The 22,289-nt window shown below is 39.8% G+C and overlaps 1 protein-coding gene across 7 annotated transcripts in view; it reads left to right on the top strand.

Annotated features, from left to right (window-relative positions):
* The first annotated feature begins 1,662 nt into the window (after nucleotides 1-1,662).
* DNM3 (dynamin 3) overlaps nucleotides 1,663-22,289 on the top strand; it is a 570,520-nt gene continuing 549,893 nt past the window's right edge. For 3 of the 7 annotated variants that reach the window (XM_086693434.1, XM_086693431.1, XM_086693436.1), the window contains exon 1: nucleotides 1,663-2,007. In XM_086693434.1, the coding sequence (XP_086549560.1) occupies nucleotides 1,847-2,007 (161 nt within the window). In that variant the 5' untranslated portion in view covers nucleotides 1,663-1,846. The remainder of the gene's footprint in view (nucleotides 2,008-22,289) is intronic. The other 4 variants (XM_086693435.1, XM_086693433.1, XM_086693432.1 and 1 more) reach the window with 2 other exon arrangements.

Genomic DNA, 22,289 nt, shown 5'->3' with positions numbered 1-22,289 from the left:
TCATGACCTGAGCCGAAGTTGGCCACTCAACCGACTGAGCCACCCAGGCGCCCCAGTGTTTATCTATTTTTGAAGGAGAGAGAGACAGAAACACAGAATCTGAAGCTGGCTCCAGGTTCTGTGCTGCCGGCACACAGCCCAATGTGGGGCTCCAACTCACAAACCGGGAGGTCATGACCTGAGCTGAAGTTGGACGCCCAACCGACTGAGCCACCCAGGCAACGCTGAAATGTACAGATATTAAATGTTTAGTTCAATGAGTCTACGAATACATACTTGCATCCAAATCAAGACACAGAACACTTCCATCACCTTACAAAGATCTCTGGTGCCTCTTGCAGTCAATCGTTACAACTCAGAGGCAACCACTACTCTGATTTCTATCAACACAGATAATTTTGCCTATTCCAGAACTTCACATAAATGGAAGCATAAAATACGTACTCTTTAGTGGCTTTCATTCAACATACTGTATCTGAGATTCAACTATGTTATTGCTGTATTGAATGTTCACTCCTTTTTCTTGCTTAGAAGTATGCCCAAATCATACTTGTTCATTCATTCACCTTTTGATGGATGATTGGGCTGTTCTTAGTGTTTTGGTTATTTGGACATTTTTATACAAGTCTTTCTAGGCTTCAAGGGAACTTTATAGCATTAAATGCTGAAATTAGAAAAGATGAGCTCAGTTTTGAATAATTAAGTCAGAGGTACTTGCGGGACATTCAGGTAATGAGGTCCAGGACCAGTGGGAGTAGTCAACAGTAAAGGAGAGAGAGGTGGGTTAGCAATTTAGATTCTTGTAGTCGCTAGTCATTTTGTGGAGTTAAAGCCATTGGAAAGTCCTCAGGTAGCCCTTAAAATGTGAGACAAGGCCCATGGATTAAATCCTGGAAAGCATCGATACCTATTTGTAAAGAGGAACCCTCTAAGGAGGCTGAGCAAAACACGACCATTTATCTTCATGTCTCCATCAGCCGGCACAGGACCCGTCTCAGTCTGCTAAATATAACAGAAAATGTGCAGAGTACACGCTTATATAGACCCTATGAGGAGACAGATGGGTAGGAGAAATGGCATGAAGAGTCGCAAAGGACAGAATGAGTGTGGTAGATTGAAAAGGGGGAGTGGTACGGGGTAAGCACGACCGGCTCCACCTTTGTTTAGACGGGGCTGGGAGACGGAATCATTAGAGTCGAATAATTAGGTAGGGTCAGACTACGCAGGTCCTGAAATGGATGTCAGATGGAAGAATTTAGACTCCACAGGCCGGCCCCCTTGAGAAGAGCTGGGTTCTGGAGCAGGGCGTGAGAATATGAGATCTGCTTTTGGGAAGTGACTGTGGCGGCGGCGCAGTGGTGGTGGTGGCGGAGATGCTGCTACTACTGCTGGTGACAGGGCTGAGTGGTAATCGGTAGGGCTTTCCACTGGACTTTGGCTTGGTAGCTGCTGCTGACTCCCTGGCCAAGTGCTGTAACTTTGCCTCTGAGCCTTGGTAGCAGAGGACGGAGGTCGTGGCATCTGGCCGCAGCTGTGAGGCAGTGCGTGCGCGCGCGGGGCCGGGGTGTCCGGCCGGGAACCCTCAGGCGAAATTACAGCCAGGCGGGGCGCGGAGGGGGCGGCCGAGGAGACAGGCCACGCCCCCTCTCGCCCGCGCAGGCGCGCTGCGGGCCGTTAGCTGTCAGGAGCCTAGCGGCTGGCGGGCGGCTGGATCCGACGTCTGCGCTGGAAGCGGCTGACAGAACCCAGCGCGGCAGGGGCGGCTAGGGCGGCGCGGCCCCCCGGCTCCCCCCGCCAAGTCGCAGAGGAGAGCAGGGACCAACGGGCGGCCGGCGGCGCTGGCAGGATGGGGAACCGGGAGATGGAGGAGCTGATCCCGCTGGTGAACCGTCTGCAGGACGCCTTCTCGGCGCTGGGACAGAGCTGCCTGCTGGAGCTGCCGCAGATCGCCGTGGTGGGCGGCCAGAGCGCCGGCAAGAGCTCGGTGCTCGAGAACTTCGTGGGCAGGTGAGCGCGCGCGGGGCGCGGGGGGCGGGGCTGGCGACCCCGCTCGCGGCCGTTGGAGCGTGCTCCGGCGGCGGCGGGGAGCCCGAGGGCCGGCCCGGGGCTGAGGAGGAATGGAGGGCAGAGCCGCGGCGTCCGCGGGGCGGGCGGGGTCGTCCCGGCTGCGGGCATCCTCCGTCCCCCCCGCGCCCGGTGGCCCTCCTGTCTGCCTTTCATCCTGCGATACAAAGCCATTTCCTCTGCGTCCTCCGGCCGGGGAGTCAGGGGAGGGGGTCCGCCCGGGATCGACTCCCCCCCCCCCTCCCCGCCCCGCCCGGCGCGCCAAGCCTCAGGCAGCCTGGATGCGTAGCGCGCCCGGGAGCTTCCCAGTCCGCGTCTCCTCTGTTTTCCCGGCCCCTCATCCCCCTCTTTTTCCTGTCAGCCTCCGGGAGGATCTCCGGGAGGCTTCGGGGTTTTATCCCCTCACCCCGGCCTCGCGGCCCCCCCCCCCCCCCCACTCCCCGGGAGATGCTGTCCTTCTCGCCCCGCTTCTCCGCTCAGCTGTCTACTGTTCGAGACAGTCGTCCCCTGCTCCTGGCAGGGGAGGCGGGGTGCGAGGAGAAAGAAACCGTTTGTTGTGGTGAAGCTTTACCCAGCCACGCTTCCCCACCATTCTCCTCCCTAGGAGTCGGAGAATAAAAGGTGGTGTGTTCGCGTGTGCACCTATTCACAGCGCCAGGCTTATGTCAGAGAAACCGAGGCACACTCTTCGGAGGGGGGTGAGCGTGGACTCGTGTTGCCCAGATGCCATGTCATTCCTGCATCATCTCGGGATTGACCAGCGTCTTTCTCGCACTCTCCCCGCGTGCCCCCTCCCCCCAGCATCATCCTCCGTTCCCTGAGCTCTCATCTGTCCGGCCGGTCTTCAAGAGAATATGCTGAGCCTAAATGAGAGTTACGGGTTTCTTCGTGGCTCTTTTAACACAGAAAAAGCTAGAGAATTAATTTTTGCATTGGGAATCAGCATTTCCTCCAGCGAGCAGTGCGTGGGGGATTAAGTTACCTTCACGGCCTCGCCTGAGGAGTGCAGACATTTGCCAAGAAAAGCCCATTTTAAAGCGTTACGAAAGCTGAAATCTGTTTCCTGTAGTAAAGCAGGTAGAAATGGACAGCGGCGACACGGTGGGCCGGAGTGGGGACAATCCCGAGCTGGTACTTTACTCTTTGTATGGGGCTGGCGAGTGTTTTGAGATTCGGAAGGTTCCTGTTCCTCCCCGCCCCACACCTTTTTTTTTTTTTGGTTAGTGTTTGGTGATAGGTAAAATTTCGATATTCCTACATCTCCTTTGGGAATTGTTAGTATCTGTAAAGTGCATAGTCTTTTCTCTCAGACGATGCTCTGATGATACTCTTCGTCCTCGTCTTTTTTTCCTCCTGTGAATTAGAAAGCTTAGGACTCCAGTAAAAAAGTAAAATTGCTGACAATTGAGTAAATCTCAATCATTTCACTTCGGTTTTATCACTTTGAGTGATGGCAAAAGTGATGGTGAAACATTTTGCATACGTCATCTCAGACTAATGGTGAAGTGAAGGATGAGTGTGATTTCAAACATACACATACAACAGCCATACACTTAAGGGTTTTACTTTGTGTTTGATTTATTGTCACTAAACTTATAGTGGTATCCATAGGGACAGTGAGGATTGAGGACAGTATACTTTGAATTTTCAGGCTCCAGGATGTCTAACATGGTGCCTTGTCATTTAACTACTTTTATTTTTAAACAAATACTTAAAGATTAAAATTGTAAGTAATTCAAATGCAATGGCCATGTTTTTATGCATCCCTCACGTATTTACTGGGATGGGCCTGTGTTATAAATGCACTGTTTGCGTCAAGAGCTTTTGAATATGTCAGTTTTATGCATGCATCTCAATTCCATTCTCCAGTTTTCAAATCCTGACACACTTCCCTTTACTAGCTGTATTCTTTTAAAATGAGAATTCCAAAAAAGACATATGGGAGAGTAAAATATTTTAGCTTAAACATTTTTCATGATAGAACAAAAATTAGGGACATTACAAGTATACAAACCAGAGCATTTAGCAGAATACATTAGTATTGTTATACTTTTTAAAGTTGTGCCAGTAGTTAATTGCTGTTAGAATATCAAATCAAAGGAAAGGATGAACAGAGAGGGAGATCTCATTTAATAAATATATAAAGGCTTTATTATCTGTAGAGATGACACCTGCCTAGCAGAGCTTATATATTAGGAAAAAATTAATTAAAAAGGTCATTTGACTTTAATAAAGGTTTCAGCCATTGAATTATTGAGGAATCTAATTTCTAATTATAAACCAACCTTAGGGAAAAAGGAGTTCGCAATTTTGGAAGGAGATTGGTCCTAGACAGAAAAAAAACTACTCATACCCCACTATAACCTTTTATCTTTTTATTATCCAGACATTTTGCAATAAAGATAAGATCCTTTAAGGATGAAACGTTCCTCTTTTATATGTTATCTGTTTTCATTTTAAGACTCTGGTGTATGCGCAGTTATTGAATGTAATCATAAAACAAGGGGTCATTGCCTGTGTGAGTTCTGTTTACTCATCATTTAAGCTTGTTCTCTTCAAAATAATGATGCATTTTCCTCAGTATTTAACAATCTGTGTTTAGTGGACTATTTATTTACATTGATTTTTTTTTTTTTTACACCACTGAATGAATTTGGTTGTGAATGTGTTTACTTCATTTAACTGTAGCTGTAAAATCCAATTTTGGGGTGACAAGTTTGAGATTGTTATGAATAAAATGAGTCATGAATGAACTACTTGTTTGTGACTTTCTTTCTGAAGTGATGAGTTTACATATTAACGTAATATAGTGTGAGTAACCAGATTGTTCTTTTTGGTTGTTCAGATGAAATATAGGCTGGCAATGAGAGACAATGTAAGGTCTAATGAGTAGAAGCTGAGACTCATGGTGTGAATATAGGGGTGCATTAAATGGTGTGGGGTCTGCCCATTTGTCTGGTTTGTGTATGGAAGAATTGAATTTACTCAACTACTTTCATATCCATTTTTTTTTCTTTTTTACAGTGCGGTGAGACAATGATGACGATGATAGTGGTTAACATATCCTGAGAGCTTGCTATGCATCTAGTGGTATTCTAAGGGCTTGTAATGGATAATCTCATTTAATACTTATAAAACCTCACAAAAGAAGGTACTCTTATGAGTTCCATTTTACAGAGGAGGAAATTGAGATTTAGAGAGTTTCAGTAACTTGCTGATGGCTAATTTAATTTAACATAAAAACAGTGGAGCTAGGATTCAACCTGAGGTGTCTGGACTCTATACCTATACTCTAAAACCTCTGTGTCGTATTGCCCCCTCTGAATTTAGATTTACCAAACCTCTCATGAATACTTTTAACTTCTTTCTTCGATCACGCTTAAAAGCACCACCTAAATAAGTAAGAAGCTGCCACATTAATAGTATTAATCATATTTATTTATGTCTACCTTGCCTCATTTCACAGAAGATTCTTCCTTAGGAAGAAGCAACATTAGTTAAAGGGGAAGTATTTTTCTTTACTGTATTAGACATTCTTGCGGGGAGCTCTAGCATGTAATTGGGTTGTTTAAGTATGTGTTTAGAGTGCATATAAGTTGTTTATGGAGGTGTTAAATGAAAACTGTACTAGTTGCTAATGTGCAAATGTTTTTTAATGATATACTTGTTGGAAATTTTAGTTCTTCAATGCTAATTATATAGGCAGAGAATTCCACATTATTTTATTCTAGTCTGAGTGGTAAATAGACTTTTAATTTTGTACAAATAGAATAGGTTTTCTGATTAATGATTAAAAGAAGATTTTTTAAAAAGTGACTGTGTTGAGGGAGTGTGTTTCAATGTGGAAGTGTCAAATGTATATTTATTTAGTTGTGATGTTTTAAAGATGGATGTTGATTATTAAATTAAAGCTTTTTTAAAATATATTTTTTAAAATTAAGTAGGCTCTACTCCCAACATGGGGCTTGAACTCACGATTCGGAGATCAAGAGTTGTGAGATCAACACTAATCTGTTTTTAAATCTCTTGACTAATTTCAAGAGAGTAGTTAAAAATTGAGGGGGTAAGACTTCTCTAATTGCAAATGGGATTAGGCACAGAAGCATTTATATTAGTAAAACTTAATTCAGAAATGGGTTTGTACTGACGGAAAGTATTTTTTTAAATATCAAAGCATCTGAATTAGTGAATATTTTTCAACAAATGGCTTCCAAGTGCTAAAGTTATTAGGTAAATGGGTGCTAACAATTAAAATGCGATAATTTTTGAAAATTGAGCTTCATGGTTCTCAAGAGTCTATTTAAATAAAGTTCCAGACACATGAACTTTTTTCATCCAACAATGAATTGCTAAAACCTGAAATTACGAAGGTATTTCTGCTGAATTAACATACATAATGTACTTTAGCTTATCACAAATTCACAGTTGGTAAGATTTAATTACCACAATCAACTTAATTCTTTTTTATTAATAGTATCAGAGAAGCAGTAAAACTAGACAAACTTGACTGGATAGAAAATCTCTGTTTTGAAATTTGCTTATCATTAACAGATACTTAAAAATGCACTTGTGGGGGCACCTGGGTGGCTCAGTTGGTTAAGCATCTGACTTCAGCTCAGGTCATGATCTCACAGTTTGTGAGTTTGAGCCCCACATCAAGCTCTGTGCTGATAGCTCAGAACCTGGACTCTGCTTCAGATTCTGTGTCTTCCTTTCTCTCTGCCCCTCCCCTGCTCACGCTCTGTCTCTCTCTCTTTCTCTCAAAAATAATAAATTAACATTAAATTTTTTTTTAAGTGCACTTGATTAACTTCTTTAGGAATGAAGTTGAGCAGAAAGCCTTCCAGAACTTTGGAGGAATGGAAAACTTAATAGCTAGAGATTAGGCTATTGGGTTATCTACCAATGGAACATACATTTAGTATATTAGGTGTTTTTCTTACTACCTTTTGTTAGGGCTAATAAGTGGAGTTAAATTATGATGTTTTACTTGTTACTATAATTTATTTAACATTGAGGGGACTACAACAGATGATTTTTTTCTCTCCCACCAGAGCCAAGTCAAGAGAGCCCTGAACTACTGTACTGTATAGAATAATCCATTTCTTTTTCTGTTTGGCCAAAGTTTTGCCTTCCTCTAAGTCTGCTTTGTAATTTCTCACATTGTCAGCATTAATTTAAAATCCCAATGGGCAATATAATACTGAACACATTTTTATAAAGTGGAAGGAAGAAGGAGGCCTTACTGTGTTGCAAGCATGGACACTGTTATGTACTTTCCATGTTTTCTTTATCTTACCTGTCTTCACATCTCCATGTCAATAGGGGAGGAATCTCAGGGTTAGAGAGACCAGTAATTTGCAGAGGGTCACATGGCTAGTAAGTGGCCAACCTGAGATTAAGCCTTGGATATGACTTCCATTGGTACTCTTGAGAAATATGATCAAACGAAGTCAATGAACATGTATTTATTGAGTTCTAACTATTGTGGGTAAATATAGAAGGGAGTATGAATGCATAGGAGCTGATGTATGTATAAAAAGAGAACTGACAGCATAAGATATGAGATCTCAACTTTCAAGTGGCTTTGTAAAATGAATGCAGTTGTGTGTAATGCAAACTGGAACAAAATAATTTATACTATGTCAATTTATTTTTACGAAAAAGAAAACAACTTGGAAAACCCATACTTCTGAAATTGAATTGGAATAGAAGAGGAAAGTAACCAATATATGAGTTTCCAGTGTCATTTGGCAGCTGGTATCATTTTAACTCAAGGCTGCATGTACTGAAGTATCGATGTCAAAGTGGGGAGCGGCTATGTATGTCTCAGTGTCTGACTCGACAACAAAGCATTGAATTTAGACTATCACCTTATCACAAAGAGATACTGTGTATTGGAGAGGGCCTGAGAGACGAGTAGGAGGAAAGAAAAAAGGTTGGAGAGATTAAAAATATAACTGGATGCAGTGAAGGCTAAGTAAGAGTGGGATGGATCAGGCCAACCAACTGCTTTATAAGGACCTCCGAGGCACTAATGCTGAAAGGAGTGGAATTCTATTTTTCTTTCTTTCTTTTTTCTTTTCTTGTCTTTTTTTTTTTTTTTTTTTTTTTTTTGAGAAAGGGCACAAGTGAGTGAGGGGCAGAGAGAGAGGGGGAGAGAGAGAATCCCATGAGGGGCAGAGAGAGAGAGAGACAGAGAGACAGAGAAAGAGAAGTGGAGCTCACCTGATGCGGGGCTCAAACTCATCATGAACCTGATTATGACCTGAGCTGAAGTCAGATGCTTAACTGACTGAGCCACCCAGGTGCCTCTATTTTCTTTTTTAAGAATTTTAAGAATAAGGCATTTAGGGGCATCTAGGTAGCTTGGTCAGTTGAGCATTGGGCTCTTGATTTTGGCTCAGGTCATGATCCCAGGGTCATGGGATGGAACCCCACATTTGGCTCTGTGCTGAGCATGGATCCTGCTTGAGACAGACACACACACACACACACACACTCTCTCTCTCTCTCTGTCTCTTTCTTTCTCTTACTCCTCTGCCCGCCCCTCCCCCCCCGCCCCTCTTGCTCTAGCTAGCTAAATAAATAAATAAATAAATAAATAAATAAATAAATAAATAAATAAAAGGTGTTTAGTTAAAGTAGTGAAGGAAATTGAAGACAGAATGTCAGGGAAATGTTCTAAAGGCAAACGAGAGTGGAATGTGTTGTTTATTGTTTAGAAGTGGGGGAGGATAAAGGAAGAGGGTTAGCACTAAATGATTTGCTTTTCTTGAGTTAAACACTGTTCCAACAAATTAGAGGGTTTATGAATACCAAATCGGTGTTTTATTATTTTTTTGTCATGGGTAGCTTAGCTTTGCTTTTGTCAGTAGCAAGGGCAGGCATTCCACAAGGTTCTGTAAGAAACTTTCTTCTGTCTTAATTTCTTTGCTAACTTCCTGGAGCTACATCAGGATACAGAGAGACCAAGAGATTTGCCCAAGGTCGGAAACAGAATCAGAGTTGAGTTTGGAACTTGGTGTTCAGAACTGGGAACCCTGTTCAGCTCATCATCTTCTTTTCCTCCTCTTACTGTTTGTTCTAAAGTGCCTCCCTCTTACCTCACTCTGCCTCCTCCTTTTGTATTTTGTATCCTTAGAGGAAGGCCCATCCATAGCATAGAAATTACTTTAATAATTAATTTCAACAAGCGTCAATATAGTGTTAAATCCTTAACGTTAATTGATTAGAAAGGCAAGATAGTTGTTGAGGAAAAGGATGGTATATTTAATCCACGAATTAGGTGAATGATACAGGACTGTTTTAGATCTTGTTTTTCTCTAGCATCTCTGCTGAAAGTCCTCTGTTTTTAGAAGTTTCAAGTGTGTGTCAGTGCTCCTTGGTGACAGCATCTCATTTTCATTTCCTACTGTTTCAAGATTATGATATACCCATGAATAACACATACATACCTATTAGAAGTGGGTAGGGCTTCTGAAGGACCTCTTTGTTTCAGTGTCTTGGAATTAAAAGGACAAATCCATTTAAAGAAGTAATTTGATGGGTGACTCATTTTATTTATGATACTTGTTTTCTTAGATTCTCAAAAAGCCAATATTTGAAAAGGACTTGTCATATTCTAGTGATAGAGTGCAGGCTTTGTTCACTGGTGTTTCAGTCCCACCTCTGACTATTGTTAGTAGCATGACTCCTCAGCAAGGCGTTGAACCTCTCTGGGACTTAATTTCCTCATTTGCAGCATAGACATAATAATACAGACTTTATTTATTTATGTTAATTTATTTTTGAGACAGAGGCACATGTGAAAATGCACGGGTGAGACAGGGGCAGAGAGAGAAAGGGAGAGAGAGAATCTCAAGCAGGCTCCACACTGTGAGTGAGAAGCCCGACTTGAGGCTCAAACTCACAAACCGTGAGATCATGACCTGAGCTGAAACTAAGAGTCGGACGCTTAACTGACTGAGCCACCCAAGTGTCCCAGACTTTATTGTTTTTTAATGTGCATGTGGGTTCTAAGTAAGATAATGTATATAGTGTGTGGCTCATAATATGCATTCAATAAATGACGCCTGTGATATTATGATTCATAAGAAAAGCATATATTTGGTTGTTCATACGACCAAAATATATTTCTCATATTTATTTGGTCTTCATCCATGGTTCTTGGCTTACAGCTCACAAAACGCTTGGAATTTCCTAAGTGTTCAGAGTAATAAAGGCTTCTTGTTATGTTAATGAGGTGACTTTTGGAAAGCATCTAAGGATGGGGGCTGGTTGCTGGTAGAACTAACCCTTCAGTAAGAGGGTTGGAGTTTTTAGTCCTATCCCCCAACTTCTTGGGAGAAGAGAGGCCTTGAAGTTAAATCAGTTGCCAACAGCCAATGATTTAATCAATCATGACTATGTAATGAAGCCTGTTTAAAAACCCAAAGTTCAGAGAACTTTTGGGTTGGTGAACACGCAGAGATTTAGGGAGTCTAGATTGCCTGGAGAGGGCATGGAAGCACGAGGTGCTTGCCTTATGCATCTCTTCCATCTGGTTGTTCCTGAGTTATATACTTTTATAACAAACTGGTAATCTCATAAGTTAAATGTTTCTCTGAGTCCTGTGGGCCACTCTAGCAAATTAATTGAACCCAAGGAGGTTCAGATTGGCATCTGAAGTGTGGGGGTGCAGTCTTGTGGGAGTGAGCCTTCAACCTGTGGAATATGATGCTATCTCTGGATATGGTGTCAGAATTGAGTTGAATTGTAGGACACCCAGCTGGTGTCCAGAGCAATGCTTGTTGGTTTGGGAACCCCCACTCCCCACATTGGAATTAGTACTAGAACTCATTTAATGGCTGTTAGTCTAACTCTTTAATTTGGACTAGAATTTTTCTGAATACAATACATAATTTTACAATTATACAGAAGTTGTATGGTATGTATAATTTTAACTAATACTGTATTGTACAATAAATAATAAATTTAGGAGAGATGATAGTGATGCATATTTGCAAATTCTCCTTTTTGTGCATGTTGGAAAATTACAGTTGCATCAAAATACTAACTTCTAGATCATACTGACTTAGAGTATATATGGGCCTTCTTTAGAGAAAGCATTGCCCACATTTAGCATTACCATAGTATATCTTTTCTTTAAACAGCATAAAACAACATAAATCCAGTTTGTATGCTCTTTTTTTCCAAGATTTCCAAAGTATTTCTCCATTTATTCTTTTATTAATCCTTCCAATATCCCTGAAAAGAGAGTAAAGTCTTGTTTTATTAACTTCAATTTAGAAATGAGGAAGATTGAGCTGGAAAAAAGTTAAGTGACATGCTAGAGTTTAAGTGGTAATACTAGAGATAATGAACATAATAGAATTAATAACACTGTGATAATAGAATTAAAAATGAATATTGCTGAAAATTTTCTTCTTTCTCCCAGAGAATAAATTTAAGGAAAATATTTGATTCTATGGTATGGAGTAAACCATTCTTAGTATATCTTTATCTTTTGGAAATATTAGGTGAAATTTAGGCAAAGATGGGGGTAGAGGTGAGAAAAACAGCGGAGTCCAACTGGAGAAACAGGACTACTTAGCAAGAGCATAAGCTAAGCCCAAGTAACAGAAAAGTTCTACAGCCAAGAGATCAGGAGCTAAGTCAGAAAAATAGTTGTGTCTGGTGTTATTAGACCTTAGAGAAGTACTGCAATTCTTGTAGTCAATGTTGACGTACTATCCAGTGACTATTTTCAGTGGAAAGACTCATGCTCTGACCTGATTGGCATTCTTACAACTTACCACCAATTTCAGCTCTGAGCTAGTTACCTGGTTTTATTTGGAATTACAGTATCTTTGTGTTACCTTTAAATGTGCCTTAGAATATTTGTGTAAGAATAGCTTTGGGTGTCTTATCTAGAGGAAGCTTAGAACTCCGTGTGTCTGTTTTCTGGTTAATAAAACTGAGATTCATTCTTTTCATATATTTAAGAGAAGGGAAAAGGCCCGCAGTCTTTTTTCACGGATCCTAGCATTCATGATTCTGAATCCTACTTCCTGGACAGTAACCATTGTGTGGTGAAATTTTTGCATTTTCTTCTGGAAATATCAATATAACTTTTTGAATATTGACTGCAGTTCTTGGTAGATTCAATTTAAGAAATTTTACATGATCTGTTTACTTAATTCTAACAAATCATGTGAAATTGTGGGGGGGGAGTGGGTACTTGATTTGATTTACCTACTATGAATATTATAATATCCCCAGGGATTTCTTTCCAAGTTGGTGAAGAAGGGACATGGTAGAAGGATCATGAGTCTCTTGCTTCAAGAACAAGAGCAGGAATGGGAAGGAGGAAGCCTTGCTTAGTTGAGTATCTACTATATTGTAGGGAGATACGAAGAAAAAACAGCTGAGGGAGTTAGGAGTATTCATGAGTTATGTAGTTTGAGATGGATGTTTGTTAAAGGATTGCCTCAGGTAAGCTGAGGTATCATGGGGGAAGGCAATGCGAACTGGCGTTAGTCCAATATAACCATCACCCTGCTGGTCTTCCTCAGCTCTTCCTGTCTGATTTAGAGGCCCCTCCTTGGTGGTCCTTGTTCATACTTCTTGCACAGGGGTCTTACTGTACAATTGGTTGTGCTGTTTGCCCAACTATTTGCAGCTTGCATGAAGTCAAGAGGTACAATTTATTTGTCATTTTCATTTAATGCTGTCCGAATTAGCTACGTGATTCTGTATACGTCACTTATCCAAGCTGAAGTGTACCTGATTTGTTAATAAATTGGTTGAGGGTGAATGTTGCACTAGATCCATGTTTTTCAAACTGTGGGTGTGACTTAGCAGGACAGGATATCAATATAATGGGTTGTGGCAGCTTTAAAAAAAATATCAGTACATTCTGAGTTGTAATGGTAAGTAGTGTACATTATTGGAAACTTTTGTATTAGTTATATATTTGTTATGTATATCACACTGCAATATGAAATGTATTTCTTACTATGGTTGTACTCAAAATTGTTGAATGCCTCTGGACTAGATTAAATCTAATGTTATTTCTAGTTATTTATTTGATGATTCTATATATGTGATAGGACAGATCCTTTTATTACAAAAGGCATGTTTCACACTATACCATACTATTCCACTAAGTGACTTAAAATGGAGATAATTTTATTATTTTTATTTTGTTAACTGTCTTTTAATTGAAAAACAGAATAGGTACATATGTTAAAAACTCAGACATTTCTAAAGGACTTACAGTAAAAATTGTCTCCCTCATTAAGGTTTCTGCTTTGTCAAGATGTTTCATTTACCTGAATACCTGCCAGATTATTTCTGGGTTTACATTTTCCTTATATGGCATTTATTTGATTTTTGAGGGCAGAGAGAGTTTAATAAATTTGTTTGGTTGTAGGTAGATGATAAAACCCATTGAGAGAGAATATGTTTGAAAATTCTATTTGCAGATGGGTTTATTCATTCATTGAGTCATTTACAGTCCTATTTTGAGAGTCCCCTCTATGCCAGAAACTATGTGAGGCTCTACATATTGAGAGCTCCTTCAAAAACTTGGTGACCTAGGAGACTACAAGGGTTGATATGCACTGTGCTGTTATTGTTAGGGTAACCAGGCTAATGATTCTTATGTGAGGCATTTGTTAAAAAGTAGTTGGTAGTGTCACGATGTTGTCTCCAAATATTTGAGGAGCTGTTAATTGGAGAGGGATTAGATTGACTCTGTATGTCCCTAGAAGCCACAAACAGATGAGTGAAAGTTACAGGCAGACAGATTTAAACGTAAGAGAGAGTGCTCAACAGAAGAGTGAAGAATGGAAGGAGTTCCTTGTGAACTAGTAAGTATTCCATTACCAGAAGGATAGAGACTGGGAATTAAAGACTGACTAGCTTCTTGGCATGGTGTAGATGGGAGACAGGTTGAGAAAAAGGACTTTGAAGGTTCTTTATAACTTGAAGTCTATGATTTGGCTTGCTGGGTATCAGAGAGTAAGTAGCCTGGCTTTAAAAATGTATGTTTTTGATAGATTATCTCTAAGTAGATAAAAAGTGTCATATAAAAGGGTTAAGCCTTCCTCCCTGGGTCCAGTCTTTCTAGGACTTCAAAAATCAGTTGTAGATGTAAAGAAACTAGAATCTCTCACAGAAGCAGTTATGAATAAAAATGTTTTGGGGCGCCTGGGTGGCGCAGTCGGTTAAGCGTACGACTTCAGCCAGGTCACGATCTCGCGGTTCGTGAGTTCGAGCCCCGCGTCAGGCTCTGGGCTGATGGCTCGGAACCTGGAGCCTGTTTCTGATTCTGTGTCTCCCTCTCTCTCTGCCCCTCCCCCGTTCATGCTCTGTCTCTCTCTGTCCCAAAAAAATAAATAAAAACGTTGAAAAAAAATGTTTTAGTAATAAATTGTATTATTCTTTGAAAAAAAACGGAATAACAGCTTGATCATAAAATCTGCTTTAAAAATCCATCTTTTTCCAGTGGTATACTAGTCTAAAAACCCATTTTAAAAATTTACACTTAGTCTTTTTCATTTCTAAAATCCTCTTCCTAAATCTAATACATATTATAATTTCCTTATTCAGAACGTTCGTATTCTAGTCCAGGTCCTGCCCTCGTACCTGGAGAACTCAAGTATCCTGCTCTCTCCTTTCCTCTGTTTCTCATTCATCCTTCCCATGCTAACATTGCTGCTGTCAGATTAATTTTCCAACACGCAACTTTCACGTCAGTGTCCTCAAGAACTTGCAGTTACCGTTCACCTTTTCAAACCTATGTGATTTTTAAAACATTCTACCTATCTGGCTTTTGTTTCCATTCCTCTGCAATGTGTTTTCCTCTCACTTTTCTCATCTTTTCTGTGTGTAAAGTGGTCATTTTTAAAAAAAAAATTTTTTTTCAACGTTTATTTATTTTTGGGATAGAGAGAGACAGAGCATGAACGGGGGAGGGGCAGAGAGAGAGGGAGACACAGAATCGGAAACAGGCTCCAGGCTCTGAGCCATCAGCCCAGAGCCCGACGCGGGGCTCGAACTCACGGACCGCGAGATCGTGACCTGGCTGAAGTCGGACGCCCAACCGACTGCGCCACCCAGGCGCCCCAAAGTGGTCATTTTTGACTACATAGGAACAAGCATGGCCGGGCAGAACATGATCTTCTGTGACCAAAAGGAATTCCAACAATCAACACATATTTGAGCACTTACTTTGGATGAAAAGGCAATTAAAAAGTATTTGCCCTCAACAGAATCTGATGTAGACTAACATAGAGTGTCCTCCAGAACTTTTGAAGTGTTGTGGTAAAGAACATTCAGTCCGTGGAGCTGGGCCGCATGCATCCCCATCCTAGCTTTGCCATTTAAATAGCTCTTTCATCTTAGGAAATCACTTCACCTCTTGGTGCCTTGGCTTCCTCATCTGTATGATGGCGTAATAGTAGGGCCTACCTCCTAGAGTAGTTGTGAAGATTAAATTAGTTAATACATGTAAAGCATTTGGGACAGTGCCTATCACATAGCAACAGTTTTTTACTGGGAATGGAAGTTTAGGCAGAATTTGGGTGCCTTTAGAATTAGAGTGTTCTAGATGATTCAAAGGAAATATCTCTTTGGAGAGTCCAGGAAAGATTTCGTGAAAGAGGGAGAATTTGAAATGCACATTAGAGAGGGAGAATTTGATAAGTTGAGAGGGCCAGAGGCAGAGGTCACAGATTGCAGCCTTCTCTGACCTCTTGATGACTCTAGAGGTTCCATGCTGTTCGACGCTTTAAGGTTTCTGATTGATTTACATTGGTTTTTGGTCTCTGAGGCTGACTGCAAACTCCTTATTGGTATTCCCTACAGTATTGTGAACAATTATGTTTTAGGTACTAATTTCTATTGAGTTTTCACTGATTAAATTGTTGGCCCAACTTCAGATGGGTTGGGACTAGGAATGAAAATTACAGCTTTTAGGGGCGCCTGGGTGGCGCAGTCGGTTAAGCGTCCGACTTCAGCCAGGTCACGATCTTGTGGTCCGTGAGTTCGAGCCCCGCGTCGGGCTCTGGGCTGATGGCTCAGAGCCTGGAGCCTGTTTCCGATTCTGTGTCTCCCTCTCTCTCTGCCCCTCGCCCGTTCATGCTCTGTCTCTGTCCCAAAAATAAATAAACGTTGAAAAAAAAAATTAAAAAAAAAAAAGAAAATTACAGCTTTTAGTAAGATATATATATGTATATATGTGTGTGTGTGTGTGTGTGTGTGTGTATACATATATATATATAAACACATAGGATACATATACGCATACATATATACATATACACATACATACATATAGGATATATGTATATATATGTGTGTGTGTATATATATATATATATATATATATATATATATATATATATATATTTAAGATTTTATTTTTAAGTGATCTCTACACCCAGTGTAGGGCTTGAATTCACAACCTGGAAATCAAGAGTCATACAGTCCATTGACTAAGCCAGCCAGGTACCCCAAGAGATTTATATTTTATATTTATGAGATAAAATTGTGTTTGATGAACTAGTGCTCTTAGCTTGATAAACTAATGTTCTTAGCTCATGTGCCTTAGATTTTTAGTTATCCGTTCTCTCATCTATACTTCTATCCATTTTTTTAATGATCTAAATCTATTTAGGACTCTCCCATTTTAACCTCTGCCCTCTTCAACCATTGGCTTAGCTCCTTCCTTGTCTTTACAGCCTTTACTATCTGAATTCTTGCTGTCTGAACCCAAGAATCAAATCTGAATTACAAGGTTTAAATATACTTGAGAGACTGGTCCATCCTAGCATCTCCCAGTGCAAGTATGTGGATATCTCTGTAAGATTTACTTAAGGGACTTGTTAAAATAAGGGATGCTGGGCTCGACTCGTGGTGACTGACTCAGTGGGTCTGGATTAAGCCAGCATAATCAGTATTTTTCTAAAGTTGTCCTGTTACTCCTAATAAGCAACCAGATTTGGGAGCTCCTAATCACCATCTTCAAAATTCCTGTGATTTCTGCAGCTGTGGATAAGGAATGAAATGTGTCTTCCATTCCCATCAGTACACTGACATTGCCCTTGCCAAGGTTGCTGATGAGTTTTAAACAGCTTAATTTACTAAGTATTTCTGAAATTGATCACCTCTGCTTAATTCCTACAACCACTGTGCTCAAGTTGGCATCATTGATCTTCTGGACAACAGCAATGGACTTAATGATTTTTCTATCTGTAACCCTCCAACCTAACTTTTGCACAGTCGTCACATGATTGATATGGAATTAAAATTAAATGATGTCACTATCTTGGTGAAAACTTTTCAACGTCTAATGCCAACAGCATAAAGTCTAAGCTTCTTGGCATGACATAAAGGACCTGCATGACCCAGCCTCTCCAGGTTATCTGTTGTCATTCTTTGCCCTGCACACATTCACCAATGTTTCACATTTCTTTGCCTATTTCATGTAGATCTCTTTATAAGGAATAATGTGATCCTTCATCAGACTAACTCCTGTTATCTGTAACTCAAGTTATCTTTATCTTCTTTTCTCGGATGTCTCAGCTACCTTCCACTTTCTTACCTTTCCCAAGTTACTTGTCCTTCTAGGCATCATAACTCTGAGTAGTTCTCTAATGTTATACTTCTTGCACTGTGTTAATTTATTTTATCTACTTCTGTCATTAAAATGTGAGTTTCTTGGGGGGTGCGTGGGTGGCTCAGTAGGTTAAGCATCCGATTTCAGCTCCAGTCATGAGCTCACGTTTCATGAGTTCGAGCCCTGTGTCAGGCTCTGTGCTGACAGCTCAGAGCCTGGATCCTGCTTTGGATTCTGTCTCCCTTTCTCTCTGCCCCTCCCCTGCTCATGCTCTGTCTCTGTCTCTCTCAAAAATAAACAAACATTACACAAAATTTTTTTTTAATGTGAATTTCTTGAGGGCAGAGCCCCTTTTACTTGTTTACTTTCACTTCTGGTGCATAGTAAGTTTTTGAATAAATAAATATTGCGTGAATGAGTCAACAAATACAATAGAGAGGTTTCAGCTTTTGTCATACTGATTTATCTGCAGCATATGATCTTGTTTATTGAACATTCACTGTGTGCCAGGCACTCTTAGGCAGCTGAAAGACGTTAATAAGTGAACAAGCATACTCCTGGTCACTATAGAGCTTGTGGAATAGTGAAAAGATCAACAACAAACAAATAAATAATTATAAATTATAAATTTATATAAATTATATACTTATAATTAAGTATAATTATAAATCAGTATGGTGCCATGATAGAGATGATCTTAACACAATGCTGGAGCATGACAGAGAAGAATATTATTTATAGGTTTATCAGGGAAGCCTGTCGGATCAGGTGACACTTTAGCTGAAGGAAAAGGAGTCAGCCCTGGAAGAGTTAGGAAAAAGCATTCCATGTAAAAGGAACAGTATGTGCTAAGTCTCTGTGGCATTGAAGAGCTCTGTGTGTTGGGGGAGCTTAAGGTAAGTTGGGTTAGGGGAAAGTATGGTAAGGAAAAGTGGCAGAAGGGAGTTTAGGGGGTTTTGTTGCTGTCAAAAATAGTTTACATTTTTGTCTCGAGTGCAATGGTAAGGAACGGAAGGAAGGATTTTAATTAGGATAGTGACTTATATCTGATTTATATCTAAAAAAGATCACTCTAGGAAAGTGCTGTTTAAGACTTTAGTCATAACCTCATGTGGCTAATGCTGCTGAATTTACAACTTTATGTAATTTTAAACCTAAATTTAAAAGCATAATTGATTCAGTTATTGGATAACTCATTCTGTGTTTTGAAACTTTTTCAACCATAAGTTTATAACATTAAATATAGATCAAGTATTTCTGATGAAAATTAAACTTCCAAGTAGAGATGTGCAATAAGATGTAAAATACATACCAAATTTCAAAGTCTTGGTATGAAAAGAAGATGTAATTGTCTCATTAATTGTTTATATTGATTACATATATTGAAATAATTATATTTGTGGTGTGACTGGGCTAAATTAAAATGAACCGTCAGATTTAACTTGACTTGTTTCTTTTCATTTTTTGGTACATGTGGCTACCAGAAAATTCAGAATTATTTATGTGACTCAAAGTATGTTCCCATTATTGGTAGATGCTGTGAAGATAATAGACTGGAGGCAAGCAAAGTAGCATCAGGGAGATGGGTTACTAAACTTTTGCAGTTGTCTAGGTGGGTGATAATGACAGCTTTGATTAGGTGGCAGCAGCGAACATGGAGAGAAATGTCAAGGTTCTGTATGTATTTTGGAAGTGGAGTCATTATGAATTGTTGATGGATTAGATAGGGGAAGGGCGGGATAAAAAATTACTTAGAGGTTTTTAACATGTGACTAGATGGGCAGTGTTGCCATTTCCTGAAATGGGGAAGACTGAAGAAAAAGTTGGGAGCTGCATATCAAGAGTATGGGTTAGGGCATGTTAAGAGCCCGTAAGATATCCACATGGTTGGATATGAGAGTCTGGAGCACAGAAGAGAGTTTAACTGAAGATATTAATTAGAAGTGGTCAGTATTTCATTGATGTTTAAAACTTCAAGAGTGTGCAGTAAAAACTATAAAACATCATTGAAATAAATTTAAAAAGACCTAAATAAATGAAAAGTCTGTATTTATGAATTGGAAGACTTAAAAATTGTTAAAATAATAATATATTCCAAATCAACCTGCAGATTCAATACAATCTCTATAAAAATTCCCTAATTCCGTAACTTACTACAAAACTGCAGTCAGTACTCAAAAACAGTGTAGTATCTGGCATAAGGGTAGATAGAGATCAATAGAAATAAACTATTATATTTATGATCAGTTGATTTTTGACAAGAGTGCCAAGACAATTCAATGGGGGAAAGAGCATCCTTTTCAACAAATGGTACTAAGACAATAGGATATCCACATGCAAAAGGATTTAGACCCCTGTCTCAAACCATATACACAACTAACTTAAAGGGATCAAAGACCTAAATGTAAGAGCTAAAAACTATAAAACTCTTAGAAGGAAACGCAAATGTAAATCTTGGTGACTTCAGATCCAACAGTTGTTCCTTAGCTATGATATCAAAAGTACAAGCAACAACAACAAAAACATTAGATAAATTGGGATTCATCCAAATTGAAAACTTATGCGATCCCTGGGTGGCTCAGGTCATGATCTCACTGTTTACAGGTTCAAGCCCCATGTCGGGCTCTGTGCTGACGCACCTGGAGCCTGCTTCCGATTCTGTGTCTCCCTCTCTCTCTGCCCCTCCCCTGCTCACGCTCTGTCTCTCTTTCAAAAATAAATAAAAAAAAATTTTTTTTTTAATTGAAAACTTCTGTGCTTCAAAGGGCACTATTAAGAACATGAAAAGACGACCCAGAGAATGGGGGAGATTTGTTTGTAAAGTATACATCTGAAAGAAATAGTGTCCAGAATACATAAGGTGCTCTTATACCTCAACAATAAAAACACAATAACCCAATTTAAAGATGGGCAAGGATTTGAATAGACATTTCTCCAACACTTCATGAATAGAAGATGCCTTTCCATTTATTGAGGTCTTCTTTAATATCTTTCAGTGATGTTTTGTAGTTTTTGCTATTCGATCGTAAAGTTTTAAATATCAATGAAATACTGACAACTACTGTTTAATATCTTTAAACTCTCTGTACTCCAGATTCTCATACCCAACCACCTGAATGTCTTATAGGTTCCAACATGCTCAAATCTATACTCTTGATATTCAACTCCCTATTGGAATAACTCTCTGCCTAACTCTACTTACCTTTCTTTCTTTCTTTCTTTTTTTTATAAAGTATTTTTTTAGTGTTTATTTATTTTTGAGAGAGAGAGGGAGAAAGAGAGAATGAGAACAAGAACGAGTGGGGGAGGGGTAGATAGAGAAGGGGACAGAGGATACATAGTGGGCTCTGCGCTGATAGCAGAGAGCCTGATGTGGAGTTCAAACTCACGAACTGTGAGATCATAACCTGAGCCAAAGTCAGACACTTAGCTGACTGAGCCACCCAGGTGTCTCCCCTACTTACCTTTCAAGATACAGCTATCACCTCTTTCTTGGGAGCCTTCACTAAGCTCACAGGTAGAAAGTGTTCACTAATATGTGTTGAAAGACTGGGGATATTCAGAGCCCTGTTGAACTGATGAGCTCTTTGAACACAGAAGAATTATCCAGAGAGGATAATTTTTTATGTACAAAAAGCCAAAGGCCTTTGTATTTACGTGGCTCTCTGACTTTGTTTACTCATCTGCAGAACAGAAATAATATACATGATCTCAATTCTTTTAACAAAGTCTAAAAAGTGGATTTTAAACGTCTAGTACATAGACTTCTCAATAAATGATAGTTTAAAAAATATTAGCAAAACATGCCTAAAAGATGATCTCCATTTCAAGAATTGCAGACACCTGCTTTATTTAAAATGCTGCATTTTTTTGCATATTTAAGACAAATTATGAAGACTTATGACTGAACGCTGTTTTTCTAAAAGGTAGTATTTCTTCAGAATGATGTGTATGCTTCTTGGTTTAGACCCATGGGTGGGTGAATGGAGAGATACATTTGGTATAGAAGGGAAATATGCATATTGAGACCTATCTTGCACATCTTCCATTAAGGTCTCCAGCTGCCTGAACATTAAGGAGCTGTGCCAGTGAGGAGGACAAGAACCTGATAACTGGTCTTGTGATTAAAAGGAGCTAACAGAGGACCTGGGGGCTCAACTGATTGAGCGTCTGACTTCAGCTCAGGTCGTGAACTCACAGATTGTGGGTTCAAGCTCCACATTGGGTTCACTGCTGTCTGCCTGTCTGTGCAGAGCACACTTTGGATCCTCAGTCCCCCTTTCTCTCTGTCCTTCCTCTGCTTACATTCTCTCTCTCAAAAATTAAAAAAACATTAAACATTTTATTTAAAAAAAGGAACTAACAGAGCTTATGATAAGACTTGCAAGGGTAGAGAGCCAACTATCAGTTGTCTATAGAACAGACAGGACTTGTGGAAGCATAGTGTATTAAGTGGAGGCCCCTGAGCTTGGAAAAGGGTCTTTCATATCAGGCTGGAACCAAGACAAGCACAAAGAGGTTATAATTTAGATACATGATATGCATACAACAAACACCTCTATTTGGAATGGGGTACAACATTTATTGTTCAATTGTCATCGTGTGGCTTGTTTTATTC

Source organism: Puma concolor, chromosome E4 (genome assembly GCF_028749965.1).
Source record: "Puma concolor isolate L17-30 chromosome E4, mPumCon1.1.hap2, whole genome shotgun sequence".
In the NCBI taxonomy this organism is placed as follows: Eukaryota; Metazoa; Chordata; class Mammalia; order Carnivora; family Felidae; genus Puma; species Puma concolor.
The sequence above is the reverse complement of the archived record's forward strand: the minus strand, read 5'-3'. Positions and strand labels throughout refer to the sequence as shown.